The sequence below is a fragment of the Acomys russatus genome, chromosome 20 (assembly GCF_903995435.1).
Source record: "Acomys russatus chromosome 20, mAcoRus1.1, whole genome shotgun sequence".
Taxonomy (NCBI): Eukaryota; Metazoa; Chordata; class Mammalia; order Rodentia; family Muridae; genus Acomys; species Acomys russatus.
Genome location: NC_067156.1, coordinates 71,734,468 through 71,758,277, shown reverse-complemented (window position 1 = coordinate 71,758,277; position 23,810 = coordinate 71,734,468). Strand labels below are relative to the sequence as shown.

The 23,810-nt window shown below is 38.0% G+C and overlaps 1 protein-coding gene across 2 annotated transcripts in view; it reads right to left on the bottom strand.

Moving 5' to 3' along the window:
- Positions 1-3,496: 3,496 nt before the first annotated feature.
- The window catches only part of Neto1 (neuropilin and tolloid like 1), a 117,135-nt gene continuing 96,821 nt past the window's right edge, over positions 3,497-23,810 (bottom strand). For both annotated transcript variants that reach the window (XM_051163883.1, XM_051163884.1), the window contains 4 exons: positions 12,204-12,317; positions 5,930-6,491; positions 4,889-4,963; positions 3,497-4,032 (listed from right to left, as the gene is read on the bottom strand). In XM_051163883.1, the coding sequence (XP_051019840.1) occupies positions 4,903-4,963; positions 5,930-6,491; positions 12,204-12,317 (737 nt within the window). In that variant the 3' untranslated portion in view covers positions 3,497-4,032; positions 4,889-4,902. The remainder of the gene's footprint in view (positions 4,033-4,888; positions 4,964-5,929; positions 6,492-12,203; positions 12,318-23,810) is intronic.

Here is a 23,810-nt window from a genome sequence, read left to right as displayed (position 1 = left end):
ATTCTCATTTAAGGACCATGTGGCCATGATCTCCAATTATGTCTATAGCACATTTTAATTATCTGACTAAAATGAACTCTGAAAAAAATCAAATATCATATCTATTTTTTGCAATCATGCATAAAACCTGTGTGTGTATAAAAACAGGTGCAGAAAAATTCGGATTTCGAAGTGAGAACATCAGCGTTGTGCTAAGCAGTTGCACTGCCTTTGGACTGAAGGACAAATCTGACCTTGGGTTGTCATGAGTAGTTCATGAAAACGAGGGAGGGTACCAAGCTTCTAAAAGCTAAATCCAAACACATAGCCAAAGCCATCAGTTTCACCAAATTTACATAGTGATGCGTTTGAAGACTCCTCAGTGAATCAATACAGCTTTTATGCTAGTTTGTTTTAATGAACTTTGTGAATAAAATATCATTAACAACTAAACTTGTCTTATAGGTTGAAACACTCCTTCCTTCCACTACAAGTGCCACCCCATTTTTGAAGATTGTCCAGAGGTCGATAGTAAAGTCATAAAGTCATAAAGTAGTTACTTATTAGGTGTTGTTTATATTGACAAATCTCACTCTTGGATGTTATGAAGGCAGCTGTACGGGGCTCCAAAAGATACACGAGTGCTTGGCTGGACTCTCACAGTACAAGATTCAGGACTTAACATCTCTAATAGGGTGAGCCACAGGCCTCCAGGACTCTGAACAGGAATGGTCGTGTCTCCTGGCTTGACCAGTCAACACCTGTAGGTTAAATATTCACAACCCATGAGGCGGTCCATCCTCTAAAAGCAATTTTCTTTCCATGGAGTAAATATATATCAAAGATATGTGAATCATCCATCGTTATATTTATACTTAATTCAGTTTGGTGTAAAAAAAAAAAAGGTGTCGGCTCAGTGTATATGGGGTAGAAGTGCCTTTAAAGGGAGAATTATCAGGTTAGTAGTGTTTTATAGATCTGGAAAGAACTGGAAAAATCATGAGAGGTGCATGGTGACTTATGCATTTAATTTATCTTCTTGTCTTCATTTTTGTGTAATGAAACACACTGTGACATTGAGATTATTCATTCAAGGATAATAATGTCCAGTGAGGATTCTTAAAGAGATGAAATAATACAAAATTGTGGAACTAATTTACATGATAATTCTGGAGTGCCGACTTTGAATTAATGGGCACAAAATTACACGTGGTAACAAATAATATGTCTAGCCAAACATAAAGAGGTGAATTTTATCATAAGTGATATGTATAAAATATCTATCATGCTAAAGAAATATAGTTCTCATTATGTCAGTACACTTCTTATTGGACAATCTGTCAAATCAATTCAAATAAATGGTTCTTTTTATATTTTTCTGTTTATTCACATGTATCTTGGTGTGGTGTCCTTCTCTGTCTTCAGGGAGCTAGGATTACAGATAGGCCACCTGGCCCTTATGTCCTTGTGCCAAAAGTACTCCAAAAGACAACTTGATTATATTCCCAATATTCAAGAATTTTGGGGCTGGAGAGATGGCTCAGAGGTTAGGAGGTCGCTCTTCCAAACATCCTGAGTTCTATTCTCAGCAACCACATACTCACAACCATCTATCGTGAGATTTGGAGCCTCTTCTGGCCTGCCGGTGCATATGCAAGCAGAATACTGTATAAACAATACATATATCTTTTTAAAAAAGGACAATTGTCCTCTGAGAGACTCCATGCAGCGTGAGATCAGGACAGATGCTGAAACTCACTGCTGGACTCTGAGAGTGGTATGGAAGAATGGGGAGATGGAATGTCCCACAAAGAGACAATCAAGGCTGGCAGATACGGGCCTAGAGGGGCCTGCATAAAACTCATGCACCAACCAAGGACAATGCATGCAGTGAACCTAGACCCCCTGTTCATATCCAGCCAATGGACAGCTTATTCTTCAGAGTTGTAGGTGGAGCAGGGACTGCCTCTGACATGAATTCTGGTGCCCTGATATGATCACTTCCCCTTGGCGGGGAGCCTCAGTGGGCCCACAGAGGAAGGGGGAGCAGGCTATCCAGATGAGACCTCATAGTCTGCGATCATATGGTTGGGGAGGAGGTCCCATTTTGTCAGAGGTCTAGGGGAGGGGAATAGGGCAGAAGATGGAGGGAGGGTGGGAACAGGGAGATACAAGCGAGGGAATAACAATTGGAGTGTAATCTGAATAAATTATGATAAATTAACATTTAAAAATAATTGTGAATTCTTTAGTTAATTTTTCTATTATAATTCACTTTAATTCCATTGATTTGTTGTTGTTGTTTTCTTTTATTTATATTTTAACACATACCAGGTTGGCCTCCTATTAAGGACATGTAAAAAAAATATTCATTTAGATTGTAAAGGCTGCTTGCAAAATGTAATAGAGCAGATTTCTTTGCCATTTGAAGGTCAGATTTATTATTTTATTCTTGAGAATCTGACTATCTGAAGATAGTCTTCAGTTTTGAAGTTTTGAAAATAAATTTTCTAAGTACACAAATTATTTATTTGAAAAGTTTTCCATTCAGTCCTTACGGTATACATATGTGTCAACAGAACTTCTGTGTGATATGTCGGTTTTAATGGTTTTTTAAAATTAAACATCATAACCAGTAAGCATTTAGGTGTGTGTGTGTGTGTGTGTGTGTGTGTGTGTGTGTGTGTGTGTGTGTGTGTAAGACAGTAACTCTGAATCGGGTAGTTTAGTCATAAAAGGGTCTATGATTGTGAAGACTATTTAAATATAAGAGGAGAAAATAATCATAAGATGTTAGAAGAATATTTAGGGAAATGAGCCTCAATATTAAAAGACACTCTGTAACCCTGAACAGGGGAGTGTATAAGTCAGTGTACTCACATCTCTCTGCTTTTTATCACAGTAGAAGAAAACATTTCTCTTAACTCAAATTAGGAAATTATTATACACTTTATATATTTTTTATATAAAAGTTACAAGTAGCAAGCATATGACACAAAGAAATGGAGGAATAACAGCAATATTTGGGAATGCATGCTTTTTACAATGTGTCTAATAAAGAGGGCATTTTCCAACCTAAATATCCAGTACGGACATGCAGGGTATTTTCTCAAATTGTCAATTCAGTCATATTGCTAAGTGCTTAATCAAACAAAATTCTGTTTAGAGTTTGAATGGTAAAATACCTGATTTCAAAAAAGCCATTTATGAAACTCAATATCTTCCCTTGAAAAAAAAAAAACACAAAGGAAATCAGGGGTACGTAGAAACAATAAGGACGGAGACAAAGAGAGAAAGACAGAGTTGGGGTAAATGTTTGTCTTATTGCAATCTAGATTTTACTCATTTTTTTTTTTTTACTGGATTTCATTAGGAAAACAACAGGTGTGTACAGTCCATTAAACTCAAGCTGATGTTCCCATGATCCACTTTCCCATCGCCACTTGTTCAGATTCACACAGGGATCACTATTCTCAAGCAGTCTATATAATGAAAACAATGTACATGGAACACAAGGCTCACCCAAAGTTGTGTCCCCCCACCCACACACAGATCACACAGGCACAGTCATGTAACAAACACACGAACAACATAGAAACAAAGGTTAAACTGACAGTAGAAGTAAAGCTGGGGAAGTCTTAATCAGGAACTAACTTCTTCTTCAAGTTTCCGTGAATTTTAGAATATATTTAAAACCTAAGGAGCACTTGGTGATCAGCAACCGAATCAGGGAATGGACACGTCATTGCGTGGCAGCAGGGGTGTCTTGCCAAAGGAACAACACATGTCTGGAACTGGTACGTTTGGATAGAGGCAGTGGAATGAATTTAGAAATGTGTCCACTTTTCATACGTCACTACAGAATTTTCTTTTTCACAGTCCCCATGTTTGTATAAATAGTTCTTCTCTGAAAATAAAGCACAGTTAAAACATCCTCTCCCAACGGAAATAAAAATGCAACAAACACCAACTTATTAAAGTCCTACAGAGCATGGAACGCAGTCTCCTAATTCAAGAACAGTTGGTAGGCTTGAGGAGTTTTGAGGAGATTAGCTGTGAAGCAAAGTTAATTAGAGATGAGTTAGAGTAAAATAAATGTAGATTATCAAGTAATTTTATGACAAATAGATGCACATATAGACAACTGAAGGTTATGAGAATTTGAAAGCATGAAACATTCAAATTTTATTTCATAATATTTGATCTACATGCCACACTTAATTTTAATGAGATAAGCTATTTGTCCATGCAAAACTAAGGCCACACAAATTGTATGAATACTACCAAATGCTTATTGTTGCCTTTTAAAAGAATATAGTCAAATGATATCAGTAAGTGACGGTGTAACACGTTTACTTCAGTTACTTTAAGAGTGAATAGTATTTTATTTTATTTTTCAAAAGCCTGGGTTTCTAACTCTAGTCTTTTTTTTTTTTTTTTTTTTTTTTTTTTTTTTTTTTTTTTTTTTTTTTTTTTTTGAGACAGGGTCTCTCTATGTTGCCTTGGCTGTCCTGGACTCGCTTTGTAGACCAGGATGGCTTTGAACACATAGCGATCTGCCTGCCTCTGCCTCCCGAGTGCTGGGATTAAAGGCATGCGCCACCACGCCCGGCTCTAATTCTAGTCTTTAGATGTAAATTCACTGCTTTTGTTATCTTTGCTTACAATTGAAATATCAGCATACTCTATTGTTAAACAAAGCATGTGTTATAAAGCTATGTATCCTAAGAACAATCACTCCACTACCATTGCGTCGACTACACTTATAAATATAAAATGCCATGAGACACGTAGATTAAGAGATAATGAATAAAAACCACATTCCTTGAAATTCTATAAGACAATTACAATGGAACAAAACAAAGTAAGATATGACAAAGAGAAGAAGGTACCAAGGGTGTTTGCTTACCTTGAATTTTCGTTTTAGACCCTAGTTGTGTTGTATTCAGATTCATGTTTGCTTAGAGACCCAATGAGGCAGAACCTGGAATGTTATGGCTATTTCATTCAACAAAGTAATATTTGCACAAAATATAAACACATATATTTACTTAAAAATCATTCCTAAATTTAATGAAGCAATGACAATGGTGCCATTTCATCAGCATGCAAAATATATTAAATCAACCTAGATATTTTTGAAATCATGACTAAACTCTATAAGTCTAGATAATTAGGTAAAGTATAGTAAGCATGCAGACACAGCATAATTCAACTAGGTGTATGTTTGAATTTCCAAATAATCCATTATTAATTTCAAATTTTCTGCCCAAATATTTTTACTCATTTTAGGAACATTGACATATTACATATGGCATGTTATGTGTGTAAAAATGAGAAATAAATAGATATTTCTCCCAACTTCTATATTTAAATATAAATTTTTAGTGGTTTTAGCATTCAATATTATAAAATATATTTTTCAATATAAATATGTTATGTGGGAAAATATACATTTATTTTCTTACCAAAATAGATTCAATTGCAAAATATTTTGAATTAAAAATATTCAATAATATGATATATCTGTGTTTGTATAAGGCAACCACTTCAGAAAACAATTTTATATCCTAAAATATATAAGTACTAAAGAGAATAACAACTGTGGACTATGTGGAGGCAAATTCATTGCATAAATTTCTACTGTTAAAGAAGTGCCCTATTTTCATAGAAATACTTTTTTTTGTATATAAAGAGACAAAGAGAATGTCTTTGGTCTGTGTGCCCACGTGTCATCACACTCACGTGCATTTCATGCACAGGTATGGGATGTAAAAAGAGCAGGCTAGCACTAGGAAGAGAAAGAAAGGGGTGGGGAGGTGACACTCCGTGGCTTAAAGCTCTCATTCATTCACAGGGCAGGAATCGTGAAACGAGACTAGAGCACAATGCTGCGGGAGCATTTCTGTCTTCAGTTATTAGCTGCCATCAAATATCTATGGATACTGACCGCTGGACGGACTTCTCGTGCCTGGAGAGCCTGTGGCTCGTGGTGGGCACCTCCTCGATCTCGTCGATGTCACAGGCGTCGGCGGCATCTTGTGAGTAGTTGTGTTTCATGACCAGGATGTTCCTTCTGTTCACGGGTGGAATGAGGGGCTTGACTGGCTGCGTGGTGGGTATCTCTGCCAGTAGGGAAGCGTCCCTTGTGCTGAGGTTACTGCGGCTGCCTTTCGCGCTGGACAGCTGGGATCCACAGTGGTGGTCATGGATGCATTTGGAGGACGATCTCCGCAGTTTGTGGTAATTTTCAAAGTCTTCTGCCACATCTGCAAAGTCCGCTGTTGCCCCGGTTCCTCTGAGTGAGCATAACTCATAGTGAGGAGGTTCAAACACCTCCTGGAAAACGGTCTGGTCAAAGTCTGACTTCCTTTGGACGTATTTTTTACGAGGCTGTTTGATCTGTACAATGACAGAAATGATAATAAGGATGATCACAATGCAGGAAGTCACGCCAATGACCGTCCCACTGGTGTTGGTCAGCTGATCCAGCAGGCCCGTTTTCCTCTTTTCTGCAGGTAGGAGAGAGTGAAAAACAACAGACAGACAAGAGGAGAAACAACCCACCGTGCGTTAATATCACCTTCAAAGTGCAAATGCAAAACTCTAAAACAAAACAGGCTGCACATACGGCTTTCACAGCCTTAAGTTACACAGTTCTTCAAAATAAAACTTTTATTTTCACAGGGGCTTTATGCTCAGTCCTTAAACGTAACCATCTCATTGCTCATGTCCCTACTTTAAATCCATAGACGTGTACATGTGTGTATGTTTCTAAGTATGCATGTGCATGTTAAAATTTATATAAGACATAGAATGTGGCATTTGTGAATGACGTGGTAATTTCCTGAGCTGTAATTTTGTTTTCTTAGAAGAAGATGTCTAAAATTCTGAACCAGGAAAGGATATACCTGTCTCTTTCTCTCTCTACTTTTGCTTGACAGGAAAAACTGGAGTTATAGGAACCACTGCATTCTGATACCAAGAATAATTCAACAACAACAAAAAAAAAAAAAAACCACAGCAGACATTTTTGAATGATAGCAAGAGAATTTGCACATATTTCACCAAATAAAAAATTATTACAAAAGCTGATTTCTAAAATTCTGCTATAATGACAGTATGGATTTTTTTCTATTAATGGATAGCAAGTGAGCAATATGGTAAAAAGATCACAGAGACACAGGAAAATGTGCTCCGGAGAAAATATCTGCAAGTGCAGAAGCTTGAAATAACAAATTATAAATAGTAATTATTACTAAAGCATTAAAGGAATTAATCCATTTCATGAGATTACAATAAAGTAAAACAAACTATGTGAGAGTTTATTAGGAAAAGCGAGCATTTATGGCGTGTGAGAAATGATGGCCTCCCATGGCCAATCAGTATTTCAGAGAGGCTGCAGGCAAAACCACAAGTCTCCGTGTGGAGAAATAAAAGATATGGGGAAAATAATGCAGAAAAGTGAACAGAGTGCCAGAAAAATGTATGTATCAAGTAATCAAACAAATGCACATAAGGAGAAAAGAGAAAAATTAGAATATTTTAAACTAAAGGTTCAAAACTCACACTCACCCATGTTAATTATAAAATGTATATCCGAGTTAAAAAAAAAAAAAAAAAAGCCCAAGTGGAATAAATGTAAAAGACCTACCCAGACTCACACTACTTAGCAAGGAGGACCCTAGGGAGGACGCTTAGTTATCATTCAGAAGGGCAAATAGAACAGACACCAGAGGAGGCTGAAGAGAAGGAACAGGATGGAGCCCACCATAGAGGTGCTCTGAAAGACTCCGCCCAGTGGGGGATGGAAGCAGATGCCGGAGACTCACAGACAAACTTGGAAGTGGCTCACAGAGAGTCTTATGGAAGAGTTGCGAGGTAAAAAGACCTGAAGGGGACAGGCATTCCCCAAGGAGACTGATGGAGCCAACAAATACAAGCCTGTGGGGCGTGCTGCAGAGAATGATGTGCCAACCAAGGACCACGCATGGTGAGGACCTAGACCCTCTGCTCAGATGTAGTCTATAGGCAGCTCAGTCTCCTTGCGGGCCCCACAATGTGGGGAGAAGGGATGACTTCTGATATGGACTCTGGTGCCCACATGTTGATCATTTCCCCCTGGCAGGGCAGCCTTGCCAGGCCACAGAGGAAGAGGATGCAGCTAGTCCAGGTGAGACTTGATAGGCTGAGGTCAGATGATAGGGGAGGAGGGCTCCTGCTTTCTGAGGACTAGGGGAGGGGAACAGGGGAGTAGGGCAGATGAGAGAGGAAGCTTAGGACCCAGAGGCGATGGGGGGTATGAGGGGTATGGGTGGGTGGGAGGGGGCTACCATCCAGATGTAAAGTGAACAAATTAAAAATAATATAGAGGAATATAAAAATATATAGAGAAAAAAAAATAAAGAAGTCAGCCTGTGGGAAGTGATACTTCCAGGGAAAGGATCTGTACAGATTATCATGTGGCTTATAAGCACAAGAGGTCAGAACAAAACATGCTACACGTTCAAGTCACTGCAAACAAAATCAAATTAAAAGTTGCATAAATAACTATACGTTCAAAATCAATCTCTAGTAAAACTGCTTTTAAAATGAAAATAAAACTAGTATCAGATTTAATAAAATGAAAAAAAAATCAGTAATTATGGGAGGGGCCTGCCTTAAAACAGGCCTTTGAGTTGCACACAAGAAATCCAGGGTAATGGAAAATCTAACTGAGAAAACAAAAAGAAGGAAGAGATAGACAGACAGATGTACCTGCCAATTTCTTCTTTGTGTTCAGTAATTTGTTTCATAAAAAATACAGTGAGATCTGTGTATCATTGAACTATAGAGCCTACCCCTTAGAGAGCTGTGTTTCCTGCCACTAGCAGGATTGAATTTGCTGGGAGTTAACCAATTGCTTATAATAAAAGAAGGAGACAATGATAGGGAAAATCCCTAAATATAATTAAGTGATATAGAAACAACCAAATGTGTCTATAAAAAATTATACCATGATGGACTGACCTTATTCTGTTACCCTGAAAATAGAATGATATAAAGTAGTAATTATTACAGTGAGTTGTTGAGGTTTTAAGGTACATAATGTAACATGGAAAATAATGGGTAAAAAGAATATAGAGTAGCGATATGTACAGGAAAAGTTCTGTATTTCCATTGAATTTTCAGCCCAAAACATGAAAGAAATACCATAAAGTTAAGTTGTGTGCCATAAACCTTATGCCAACACAGTAAAATTAAATCAAGAGAATATTGAAAAACACTAAAAAATAGGTGTTACAGTAATGCATATATATAAGTTACTAGACACTGTAAAGGGGAAAACAATGAAAACTTATATGAGACATATATAAAACAAAAGCTGACAAAAGGGTGTGAATATCAGTTTGGGTACAACATATCTATAAATATATTAAGTAATCTAAGGAAGCAAAAGAGACTATTAGAATAGATGAAAGTTAATATTATTCTATTATACATTGGCTGTAGCAAACACTTTTTTTTGAAATAACATTTATTTTTGTATTATGCTACATATTTAATTATTTAAGGTCTGACTACATTCATTTTCTTTTTACAATATAATATAATAAAACAGTATACAGAAGTATATATAAAATGCTACATATATGTAACTATATGTTCTTTGTGAATCCTTTTTTTAAATTTTATTTTATTAATTTATCCTTATTACATCTCAATGGTTATCCCATCCCTTGTATCCTTCCATTCCTCCCTCCCTCCCTTTTCCCCCTTACTCCCCTCCCCTATGACTGTGACTGAGGGGGACTTCCTCCCCCTTTATATGCTCATAGGGCATTAAGTCTCTTCTTGGTAGCCTGCTATCCTTCCTCTGAGTGCCACCAGGTCTCCCCCTCCAGGGGAGGCACCAGAGTACGTGAGAAAGTCATATCCCACTCTCCACTCAACTGTGGAGAATGTCCTGTCCATTGGATAGATCTGGGTAGGGGTTTGAAGTTTACTGCCTGTATTATTTGAGCGGGACCCCTGGGCCCAAATCTGCCTATCATAATGTTCTTCTTGTAAGTTTCTAGGACCCTCTGGATCCTTCTACTTTGCTATTCTCCCCTGCTTCTCTCATCTAGAGTCACAATAGGATGTCCTCCCCTCTGTCCCAGTTTCCTGGTAAGTGAAGACTTTCATGGGACATGTCCCTTAGGCTAGTATGCAGATATAAGTGAGTATATACTATTTGACTCTTTCTGCTTCTTGATTAACTCACTCATTATGATCATTTCTAGTTCCATCCATTTGTCCACAAATTTTGGGAATTCCTTGTTTTTAATAGTTGAGTAGTATTCCATAGTGTAAATGTACCACAGTTTCTTTATCCATTCTTCTACTGAGGGACACTTAGGCTGTTTCTATGTTCTGGCTATTATGAATAAGGCTGCTATGAACATGGTTGAGCATATGTCCTTGTTGTGTGCTGGACCATCTTCTGAGTATATTCCAAGGAGTGAAATAGCTGGGTCTTGAGGAAGCCCTATTCCCAGTTTTCTGAGATATCATCAGACTCCCTCCACCCAACTCTGGAAGCTACCCAGCGAACACTTCTATATAAAAAGCAGAATGAATTAAAGAAAAGTGTGAAATGACAGCCAAAGAAAGGTAGATGTAAGTCAACATACTTTAGGACAAAAGTATGTTACTAAACCTTTATATCATCTTATGGTTGTACAAAATGTAATTTGGGGGAAGGACTAAAAATTCAAACACCCATGGGGTCAAAACCCCATTAAATGAAAACATCATGAATGTAGAGAGAAATTCAGGTAATTGGATATTATATAATGCAGAGAATTATGATATTATTTTTCAGCCCTTCAGGACACACAGATGAAAAAGAAACGAGGAAACTTACACAATGCTATCTGAACCTCCTAGAAATATAGATGTAGCATACTTCACCACATATCAGAAAACATGTTTTAATTTCAAGGACAGCTGGACCCTTCCATTAGGCTCTAATATATGCTAAGCCATAAAACCAATAGAAGCAAATTACTAGTGATCATAAAAGTAAGTTCTGCTGTCAGAGGAAAATTAATTAAGATTTTGAAGATGGTTTAACTCTTTGAGAAAGAGGTGGTGTGATTTTATAATGAACTTTAAGCATGTTTTCTTGACTGCTGTTTTCATTTTGTCCCCTAGTCTTACACACAACAGACTGAGGTTGATGGCTACTTGCTAACACTATGATGTGTGGATGAGTCAGAAATCATCTAATTACTTATCTATTCCCAGGGGTTCTTTAGACAGATATCATGACTAACACTCATCAAAATAGTTTCCATTTGACAAATTTTCTAACTGACTCCGTGGGTTAATGGGCACTGGGTGGGTTTTTCTCTGCTTCTCTTTACAGGAAGTATGTTGATAGATCATCCTAAAATTTAAGTGGGAAAGGGTTTCTTGTTTATCTTTCTTTGTAGACGGTTTAACATCCAGTCTTAATAGTGAATTAAAAAAAAAAAAATGTTAACTAAAATGTAGCATAACCCAAGCAACGATTCCTATTTAAATTACCAATTCTTTGGTTTTCAGCTGCCCCACAGGGCAAGGACACTGGGAACTGTTCCATAGGAGATGAAAAAAGTACTTTGTTAACAAAATAGGAGTGGCTTTAATTGAAAACAGAAATTATCTTCACAAATATTTTATCTCTAGACCCTGTGCAAAATGTGAGTTGGAAAAATCTAGAAAAAAAGACAAGAAAAATGGAAGATGGTAGAATGATGTTACAGAGAAGGGAGGCTCCCCATGGCTACCTACTGTTTTCCCCTCTTGGCTCTGCACGCCCTCATGAGGTACATTTAGCTAGAGTTCCTGAATGTAAAGAGGCCAGTGTCAGTATAAACGAGGAGATCTCCAGGCACACGAAGATATGACAAGGGAAACTGTTTGCAAACTTACTATAAGACAAATTCAGGGGTGCAGAGGTGGTTCAGCAGTCTGCTCTTCCAGGGAACCTGGGTTCAATTCCCAGCACCCACACGGTAGCTCACAACTGTCTGTAATCTCTGTTCCAGGGGATCTACCACCCTCATGCCTATATACATGCAGGCAAAACACCAATGTACATAAATAATAAAAGTAAATTATTAAAAAGCTATGCACACAAATAAAGCCACGTGCTCTGCTTTTCAAGACTGATGCAGATACAGTCTATTTCCACTCTACAGTTCTGCGTCCATTACCTTTACAGTGATTTTCATCCCAGGGATACACACAGTTCTGGAGCCCATTGCAGACTAGTGTGTTGTTAATACACATGTTACTGTGGCAGAAGAATGTGTTGCCTTCACAAGGAGCTGAAGGAAAAAACAGAGAGAGAGAGAGAGAAAGAGAGCATGACAAAGGAAGAAAGCCATATTCAGGGCCCTACCACACATTACAGTCACTGAAAGTGTGAACATGACAGAAATCAGGATAAGCCATCAACAAGAGATACCACTTGCTTCTCAGAAAAGTTGGCACAATAATCATTACTCCTGGTGACTGGTATTCCACAGGTGCTCAGATTACTGGAAGGTGTTTACACCCACATCAGTACATGCAATTCAGCAAACTTTTCTAATAGTATGTGCTATGCTCTACACTGAAAGCCTATATACATAAACTTAGATCAACTGTACAAGAGCATTAATCAAAGGGGTTATATTTTTAAAATATGCCTGACAAGTACTATTGAGAGAAAAATATATTAGTCATAACACTTTAGAATATGTAAAATAAAAGCTGTAGAAATCTAGAAACAATAAATTAATCTTCAACAACCTCAAAAAATAAAAAATTTATATTCTGCTTATCCTCTTACATGAAAGAGAGAGAGAGAGAGAGAGAGAGAGAGAGAGAGGGAGGGAAAGAGGGGTGAGAGAGAGGGAGGGAGGGAGGATGAAAGGGAAGGAAGGGTGAGAGAGAAGGAGGGAGGGAGGGAAGGAAGGAGGGGTGAGAGAGAGGGAGGAAGGGAAGGAAGGAGGGGTGAGAGAGGGTGAGAGAGAGAGAGGGAGGGAAGGAGGGGTGAGAGAAGGAGGGAGGGAGGGAAGGAAGGAGGGGTGAGAGAGAGGGAGGGAGGGAGGGAGGGAAGGAGGGGTGAGAGAGAAGGAGGGAGGGAGGATGAAAGAGAGGGGAGGGAGGGAGGGTGAGAGAGAGAGCACAGCCAACTCCTGCCCTGGCCTCTTCTCAGTAAGTGGTGTTTACTTCTCACAGTTGAGATCTGCTTGTATCATTATTAAAATACAACAAATAAAATGTTGTCTGGAAAAGCTATAAAAAGCAGAGAACCCATGGCAGTCATTTGAAAGTATCATGCTTAACACTTTGTTAGATTAGGGATGTGTTAAGATGTGTGCAAATCTGTTATAATACAAAATTTAATGATTTGATACATTGTTACAAAAATTTGACTTTTAATATGGAACTAAATTTGAGTTTCTGTAACCAACCATAATGACTTTGCAGAACTGAAATGGTCTGCTACACAGATAATGAATGCTGACAAAATTTGTACACAAGATAGAAAGGCATTTACTGCAAACAGATTAGAGTGATTTCAAAATGTTTATGTGTAAAACAGTACTGATAAATTGCTCTGGATTACAGTTATCTATGAGGTAAAGAATGCTTTTAAGATTCTTGGCTGTTTTTGTCCTTCCACAATGTCTTACAGATATTATAATTGATATATTAGATGAGTCAGTTTAAAAAGTTAAATTTATGAATCAGTGGATCATTTTACCTTGGACATGGTGGATTGTAACAGTATGTCACTAAGAATGTTGAGATTTATATTTCAAGTAGTAAAGATGTGATTTTTTTCTACTGCTTCCTAATTGCAAAACTATTAATCAACATGTTGTTATCAATTATTATATGGGTTGTGGTTTTAGTGAGAACACAATAAATACAGAAATGTCAAAACATTTTAATCGACCATTACATCATTAAGCAGTGAGAATCACCATCGCTTACCTACTTACCTTGAGTAATATTCTAGGTAATGAAAACTCCATATATATTTTTCTATTATTTTTAGTAATATATATATATATACATATATATATATAATATATGTGTAATTATTTTATCTCAAACATACAAACAGAAAAAGTACAAAAACAGCCCATAAGTGTTGTCATGGCTATAAAGCAAATCTATAACATGTTAGTACTTGAACTAAATTTTGTAAGTATGGAAAAACAACATTGTTCTATCAGGACGCACCAGGCTAGGACTGACTGTGTCAACAGGAGGAGCTTTACTTTGGTCTGTAAGAACTGATGATGATTTCTCTGGCCATGAGAAGGTTGACTATGAACTGTAGGGCACACTGAGCATCGTTGGCATGAGAGCCTGGCAGGCCTTTCCCATGCTCCAAGCACATAGCTCTCAAACGTTTTGTTATGGAGCTGGCCACAGGTCAGTGACTCTGCTTTACCTTCTACAAAATGGGTTGAATAGTGATTCCGCCATGACAGTTATATCTCTAAACCTTTAAATGCTGTAAAGCTGATACTGTGTGTCCCATGGGGGCAAATGGTAGATACATGTCAACTGTCTTACTAAATACTGCACTGAGATAATTATGAAAAACGAGCTAAGAGCTTGCAGAGCTCAGGGTGTAAGGCAGGTCTTTAAACACTGCAATGGAGAAACAGTAAGAGTAGGGTCAGGAGGCCAAGGCCATACTTGGCAACATGATAAGTAACATATCAGAAATCAATACAACGGAAACAATCTTGCAACAATGAGGAGACACACAAGGTAATGTAAAGTAGCTGAAATTATCCTTCACTTGTTAACTTGTAAAGTAAATGTTTTTGGTTTTTGTTTGCTTTTTTGTGGGTTTTTTTTTTTTTTTTTTTTTTTTTTTTTTTTTTTTTTGAGATATCACTGATCACCGCCCTTGCACTAAGTGAGAATGCATATTGGACTATCTTAAAAATAAGATTTCCAGTTATTTTTGTATCTTGAATATAGTGCCACATTTTAAAATACTATGCTCCAAATCTAGAAAAAACAGTAGCAAAAATAGAGCTTATACATATTAAATATCAAGACAAATGTAAGTTTTTAGCATATATGTATGAATAAGAATACAGAGTTTAAAAGACCATAGCTTAAGTATACATATTTACTTCTGATATTCTGGTTTTTATACTTTAACAAGACCAATTAAAATAACATGCATTTTTGTTATTAAATTGTAACTACAGATATTTGGCTACATCTTTAAAAGACAATATTAGCTAATTTAGAAAATATTTTATCTTGTTTTTAACCTCAGTATATATTTTTTAAACTATTGGGCTCTTATGGAATTGAGTATTGATCAAAGTGATAATGTTGCCACTTCATTGTGATAAAAAGCATTCAAAAATTCAGAAAAATAAAGAATATATCTGTACTGTGACTTATTTATAGGTGCCTTCAATGCAGTCTAAATTTTATTCACTGAATATTCATCCAAATACTTCAAGATAAGTTATGTAGAAGCCTTCTCACTTAAGAAACAGAAGAAGGGTGCTGTGAGCTACAGGGCAGAGGTGAGTAACTCAGGGCTCCCGAGCGCTGTGAGCTACAGGGCAGAGGTGAGTCCAGAGAAGGGTCATTGACAAGAGCCTACTCGCTTTTTTTACTTTAAATAATTGCAGTTATCATTTAAAGGGTAAAGAAGAGTTATGTCCTTAGTGTTAAAACCTCATTAGATAGGCCACACAGTCTTAATGCCTAAGGAAATACAGATGAGGTATAAATGTATCTATGCGGATGCATTTTTTTCCAAATAATAAAATCATTATACCAAAACACTATGGAAAATGTACTGGAAATATGTAAGTAAAATGTGAGTTATTTCTGGGTTATTTCTAGAGGTTATTTTTAGGATTTACTGAGATTATAGTCTGTTTATCTCCTTTGGAGAAAATTTCAATATTTTATATGTATATATATGTACATATAGTTTTGGAAGAAAACTCATTAATTTTTCATTAAAAATATAAAGTATTAAAGCTGGGTGTAGTGGCACATGCCTTTAATCCAAGCACTCAATATACAGAGGCAAGTGGATCGCTGTGAGTTCGAGGCCAGCCTGGTTTACAAAGAGTCCAGGACAGTCAAGGCTAACACAGAGAAAACCTGTCTCAAAAAAACCTAAATAAACAAATAAATAATAAAAATAAAATATTGATCATAAAAGTCAATTTCCATCTCGGTTTTTGTGCCACCAAAAAGGCAGTTTTCATAGGACATCTATAGTTCTTTACAATTAAAAATAATTGATGAACATAAAATACTGACAAGTGCTTTGTGTGAATTCTCATGTGTGTACACGCCATCCACAAGGTGGCAGGCCTCTACCAGACTTCAAACTTATGCAGGGCCATTATGTGCCCTGCTGAGGCAGCAGGCAATGCTCATCCACCTCAAGACTACTGACTCTCCAGAGATAAAGGAACAAGGTCCATAGCAACGCTGTTCTGCCTCCTTAGAAGAGAGAGGGTGAAAGGATGATGCAGAGCCTAAGCAGTAATACTGCTTACTTATTCTAAAATTCCTATCTTAAAATATCAGAGTTCTAATGAGACTGGTGTGTGCGCATGCATGTGCGTGTTTATGTGGGAGTATGCACATGTGTGTGTGTGTGTGTGTGTGTATGTGTGTTTGTGTTTTTTTTGTGTGTGGACACGCATGTGTCTTCTATGTCCAAGAACACAGTTTCAGTTCCATATGTAAGAGGTTTTGGATTTATAGCTGCTATTTTAATGGTGAATTCTGTAACTGCTCAATCATATTCTTAAGGTCTTTTCTTTCTTCAAAAACACAAAAATTCAGTAAATAGTAAATCAAATGTTAAATAAAACATTTCTTTCTGAGATGCTAATAATTCAACTACCTGCATTGCAGAGGTAATAAATCTACCATGGTAGGTAAAGCCAGTCACCCAGCCATCGTGCCACAGGGAGAAAAGGACAGAAAGGAGCGCGTGTCTACAAACAAGGGCTTCAGACTGCACTCAGGAAGTGACTGTGGCTGCAGCATTGTCATCTCTTCATGTTTGCCTTCCTTCTTGTTTCCTTCAAATTACTTTCTAAGTGATTCAACCTCTGCTTACTCCAGAGCTCACCCAGCACGGTGACAAACACACACACACACACACACACACACACACACACACACATGCACAGCACACTTCTGATTAGTCCAGTTCTGCTTTGCCGTGTCCTCTATCTCTAAGTCCAGGGAAGTTCCTGCAGACCTGTGAGAGAAAAGAGGAGGAGGAGAAGGAGGGGTGTGTGGGGGGTTGAGTAGGAGGAAATGCCCCTGAGAACTTTTGAATTTCCTCTTTATTTCTTGGGTCAAATGGCTATGAGCCTTGATTACAGTGGTTTGTTAAAACTTCCCTTAGATATTAGGGCTTATTAAGACTTCCTGATCTTCAAGGTGATTTGGAAGCTCTTTGACTGTTGTTTTGGATGAAAAGTGAGAAAAGTTCCACACAGTTATAAACATGTATATGTGATATGTATCTACATTTGACAAACAGACTCACGGTGAGTTCATAGTGCATGCGAAGGCTTGACTAATTGAAAACTCAGTTGTTTCACTCAGTAACCGTCAGGCTCAGTTTTGTTGAGAGCATCATCTCCTATCTTCTTCCAGGCCCTACGCCAGGTCCTAGAAGCCTCTATGCTTAGATGCTCAGGCCTTTGTCTTCTATGTCCTTTTTACCTAGACGTACTGTTTACAAGGACCCCGTTAATTTGTACTGAGTCTGAGCCTAAGCAGTAGACTCACAACTCACCCTGGGCTCTGGGAATTGTCTGAGAAGCAGCCTTGCTCTGAGCATTCAATTCCTACATAGCTTCTCTGCTTGGAATTCTAATTAGCATCCTAATTGAATATGGCTGTAGTCATGGAAATGGACTTTCACCCTTGTAAGGAGCACTAGCACCCTTTAAGCTTCTCTCTCCTCTCTCTTTCTCTCCCTCTCCCCTCCCCTCCCCTCCTCTCCTCTCCTTCTCTTCTCTTCTCTTCTCTCTCCTCTCCTCTCCTCTCCTCTCCTCTCCTTCCTTCTCTTCTTTCTCTTCTCTTCTCTTCTCTCTCTCTCTCTCTCTCTCTCTCTCTCTCTCTCTCTCTCTCTCTCTCTCTCCCATTTTACCATTGCCTAATTGGTACTTACTTGTAGCGTAGTGTTTGGGCTCATAATAACAATGATGTACCAGTTGAAGTACATATCACACTGTGACTGTACCCATGCTTTAATCCTGCCTGTGCCCTATCTGTGTTCTTGATAATCCTCTTTAAAATTTGGGGAATTAATAGAACACATTTTATAAAATATATTTTAATGAATATGAAAATGTAAAAGCAACCAACAAACTTTTAGATACAGATGATCCACCAAAAATAAATGAAGAAGATGTAAACAAACGAGACAGATCATTAACAAGCCACTGAAAGAGCTATGCAGGCACACACACACACACACACACACACACACAGAGAGAGAGAGAGAGAGAGAGAGAGAGAGAGAGAGAGAGAGAGAGAGAGAGAGAGACCAATTTCTCTTGCTGAACAGGATGAGATTTAAAAAAAACAAACCTCTAGAAATACTTGCAAACAGAATTGAACAACACATCAAAAATCAAACAGCATGAACAAGACAGCTTCATTCCAGGATGCAAGAATGGATTAATATATGCAATTCAATAAATATAATCAGCACAAAACAGACTTAAAGAAATAAATAACACAATAATGTTAACTGATGTAGAAAAGGCCTTTGACACAGTCCAACATCCCTTCGTGATAAAATCCCAGAACAAACTATGAGTAGAAGGATTGTATATCAACATAATAAAGTGTGAATATGAAAAACCTAAAGAGTGGAAAAATAGCGCTCTAACATGAGAATCAAGAAGGATATGCTCCGCTTACATCTTTTTCATGACAGTACTTGAAGTTTTAGCCAGAATAATCAAGCAAGAGAGAGACAAAATAATAATAATAATAATAATAATAATAATAATAATAATAATGATGATGATGATGATGATGATTATGATGATAAAATAGGAAAAGAAAGCAGTCATTCCTATTTGCATATGGCTTGACCCTACATTCAGTCCTATACTTAACATCCTAAACTACACCAGAAAACTCATAGAAATGATTTTTTTTTAATTCAGAAAACTAACAAGATTAATCACCACCAAAAATCAGCAGCTTCTCAATTACACTATTGATGATCATACTGAAAAAGCTAAGTCAAAAACCCCACTCAAAACAGCCTCAGAAATAACACCCATCTCTGTCTTCCTGCCACTGATAAGAGACGCTCTGGTCCCTGAGCCTTTCAGCCTAAATTCTCTGAAGCGACTCGAGTCACCCTTGCATCCATGGACTTCTGCAACTTGTGTTTGCGGCGTGTGTGTGTGTGTGTGTGTGTGTGTGTGTGTGTGTGTGTGTGTGTATGCCTATATGTCTGTGGGTGTGTGGATATGGGTGTACATGTCTGTGTATCTGTGTATCGTGTGTGTGTGTGTGTGTGTGTGTGTGTGTGTGTGTGTGTGTGTATGCCTATATGTCTGTGGGTGTGTGGATATGGGTGTACATGTCTGTGTATCTGTGTATCGTGTGTGTGTGTGTGTGTGTGTGTGTGTGTGTGTGTGTATGCCTATATGTCTGTGGGTGTGTGGATATGGGTGTACATGTCTGTGTATCTGTGTATCGTGTGTGTGTGTGTGTGTGTGTGTGTGTGTGTGTGTGTGTGTATGCCTATATGTCTGTGGGTGTGTGGATATGGGTGTACATGTCTGTGTATCTGTGTATCGTGTGTGTGTGTGTGTGTGTGTGTGTGTGTGCTTTCCCTGCCTCCATGCCTGCAAATGCAGAGGGCAGGAGATGATGTTAGCTGGATTCTTCTGTTCTCTCCATCTGACTTTGGGGACACGGTCTCACACTGAACCTGAAGCTCATCATTTTGTACACGCTGTCTGGGCAGCCGAATCCCCAGGATCTGCCTGACCATGCTGGGATTACAGATGTTCATATCTACACCTGATTTACATTGTGTGCTGGGGAGTTGAACTCGGGTCCTCTCACTTTCATAGTGAGCACTCTTACACACTAAGCTAGTCCTCAGGCACAACAGGTGCCACTTTCTGCATGCTTCACGTGTGATAATTTGCAGACCACACAGAGTAGAACTTGCTCCAGCAGGACAGTGGGGATGAGGTACCAAATCCTCGCTAAGGCGTGACAATGGTTCTGATTTCTAGTGAGCTTCTCTCTCAGTAGTAATAATGAGGGCTAATAGTAGGTCATCAAAAACAGCTATACGCCATAGCAAAGTATGCATTTAGATATCAAAATCAGATTTAAAATGTATTATTTAATACTGCTGGTGTCATGGTGTTATTATAATTATCGAGCAGGAATGGTAAAAATTATAAAATAAAGGTGTGGAGGAATGACTCAGTAATGAAGGATTCAGGTTGGGCAGTAATGAGGACCAGAGCTAGGACCCCAGCATCTGTAAAACCAGCTGCACACCCCTTAAACACCTTGAACGCCAGCTCTTAGGCACCTGGCCCATTCTTCTGGCCTCTGTACCACCTCAGGAATGTACACACCTACACATGCATGGTTGACTCACACTGAAACAAACATAAACACATCAAGACATCAATATCGCTGCCACAATTTCCCCCTCAAATAGAATTTTTCTGCTGCCATATTGTACACTAAAAATGACTCTTAGATTTTGTAGTTAGAATTAATGACATTTTACTGAAAAATGTTGACCAAACTAATTCCAGATAGATATTTGTGCATCTCTTCTTTTTATCATCTTTCCATTTGTCTTGAAAAATCAATGTTTCTAAAATTCTCCATTCCTGACATGATTTTCTTTTTTACAAAGCACAGTCATAGAAAAGAAATATATTTCTAAATTACTTTATGTAAAACCCCAAATTCTGCTTGTAAACATGAATTTAATCTCACAGAATTATTAGATTCCTCCAAAAACTTGTGATAAAATTGTAACATTTCACTGTTAAAGACTGTATTGACGAATGAAATAATAATTTCATGCATGCATTTTCTCCATAGGCAGAGAGAAGTTCTTTCCTCTCTTACGATGTGAAGTACATCACAAGACAGCTACTCCAGTTTTCACTCCAACGAGTCATTGTAGACTTTTATGCCATCATCATATCTGCTTTGACTCAGCTGCATGATGATTTATTCATTGTGTGCAATTAGACATCACAATTATAATGAGGAGGATGTTGGACCGCTCTACACTGCAGTTATTATTAGGCCCTGCACATTTGGTACAGAGCTTGTTTTGTGACCGATTTATACGTGTCTGCAGCCACTGGTTAGTTTAAACACATTGTTCTTACAAAGGTACAATATTTGGCTTTGCTGCTGAACATTCCAGTTCCAACAGAAGAACCAACAGTAAACAGAGACTGTGCCAAGCATTACCAGGCCACATTGCCTAGAGCTTTGGACTGGACCTGCTCAAGGCTGACAGTACAAGACAGCAATCTTCTTTCTCCATATGGAAGCAGATAATATGCATTTTAATTGAAAAATGTCAACTAAAATGGCTGCAAAACCAAAATCAGATCTGTCTATCTATCTATCTATCTATCTATCTATCTATCTATCATCTATCCATCTATCTATCTAATTACCAAAGAGTCTAAAAGCCCAGGGACTTTGCTGCTGTGCCTCTCATCCACAGACTCTGGCAGACCTGCTCTTCACTGGTCTACATTACTCTAAAATATGTAAAGGGAGACCGTCCATGAATACAAATTGAAGCTAAGTTGCTTTAAATTAAAGCAGTTGTTTTGGCCTCAAAATCTGAAGAAGCAGATTCATATATATTATTATTCTATGGACTTAATGTATATAGAACCTTTCTAGTGATTTGAGTTAAATGACTGAGTCGGTAATAAGAGCCCATTAAAAATAAACCTCAGATATTAAAGAGTTTTGTCTACTATTTTCTCTATGGTACAACTGAAGTCAAGAAAAGGTTGAAAAGAAACAAAGGAGTAAAGAAGTTGAAGGGACTATTGAGGGAAAGGTGGAGGGAAAGATGATGGATTGATTGCCAATTATGTAATCTTATATAATTTTCCTTGACTCCCTACATTTGGACTGTTCTACAGTATTGCTTTCATTTTCTGGAAAGGGGGCCTGTGGACAAGCCTAGCCATTCCTTACAGCAAAGTGGTAAATTTAGCCAGTTCACATCAAGATATGATATTAAATATTCATCATTCTATTACTGCTCTTGTTTAACAACAAACCTTTTGTAAATGGCTGGCTTGGGATGTTTTCTCTGAAACTGTCTCACATTAATTTTGATATTATAAACACATACCCATTTGCCAAAATAATATCCATTTGATGATGCTTTGCTGTTGTTTTGCAATAATGAAATCTATGAATTTAAAAGTTTCTTTATACAGACAAGGAACTACAAGTTCATAATTTATAAAAATGGGCCTGTGTTTAGATACATACCAGTTAATTGACATTAAACACATGCAGCCTTCAAGCCATTTCAACTGTCAATTTCATACTTTCATCAAGGAATTCCTCAGGTATATAACTATCTGAACAGAAACAAGACAATTGTGTATATGTTTATCAACATCCCACCAAGCTACATCTTTATCCACCAATAATAATCATAGAAAAAGAGGCCATCAACTTGACAGAGATTGGAGGTGGGGTGAGAGGAGTTGGAGGGGAAAAAAAGATAACGGGAAAACTGATTTTAATTAAAATAAAAATATATTACATAAAAATGGTTTCTGCATTTGTCCATGTGATAATCACCAGACCTTGTGAATGTTATTTTGCAGGTCAAAAGGGAATTCACAAGTCATGAGATTAGGATTTACAAGAAAAGGGTGCGGTTCTAGATTATCTGGGTGGGGTAACCTTGAGAGGGCAAAGTTGCTGCAAGGCAGAGGGCGTGGAGTGGCAGCCTGCTGCTGGTTTTGAAGAACATCTGAGAAGTACAGCAGACAGACTAGAAATGAGGAGGAGAAATACACCCACCAAGAGCCAGTTAGGAGCCAGGGACTGACCACAATGCACTGTAGTTTAGCCCAGCCAAGCATTCATTAAATTTCTGGCATCAGAAATACAACACAATAAGTTTGTTAGTTTGAAGGGATGGAGTTTTTGTCACAGAAGCAACAGGAAGCTCATACACAAGATGAAGCCGACAGCTTCCAACTAGGTTAACCTGATCATTACGTGTCAGCATTTGCTGTGAAATGCGCCAAGACTAACTTATTTTTAATTTTTTTTCTGTCTATGAAAATATTAAAGTGAACTCAACAGTATAATCCCATGTAGCAGGAAACTTCTAATGTTTTATTGGAGGAGCTGTTTTAATTTGATTTCTTTGCTGCTGCAGTAAACACAGGAAAGAAGCAAGCTAGAGAGGAAAACGTTTGTTTTGCTGTCCTGTCCCTATCAGGTTGACCGATGAGGAGTCAGGCAGGAGCTTGAGGCAGGATCCTGGCCTCAGGAACTGAAGCTGAGACCCTGCACACTCACTGGCCTGCTCCCAGGGTTTGCTCAACTTGCTTCCGCTCTACACCCAGCCTCCTGCCAGCCCACAGGTAGCATTAAGTTCTGTAGACTGGGGCTGCCCACATCAATCATTAGTTAAGAGACCTCCGGGGCTGCAGAGATGGCTCAGAGGTTAAGAGCACTGACTGTTCTTCCAGAGGTCCTGAGTTCAATTCCCAGCAACCACA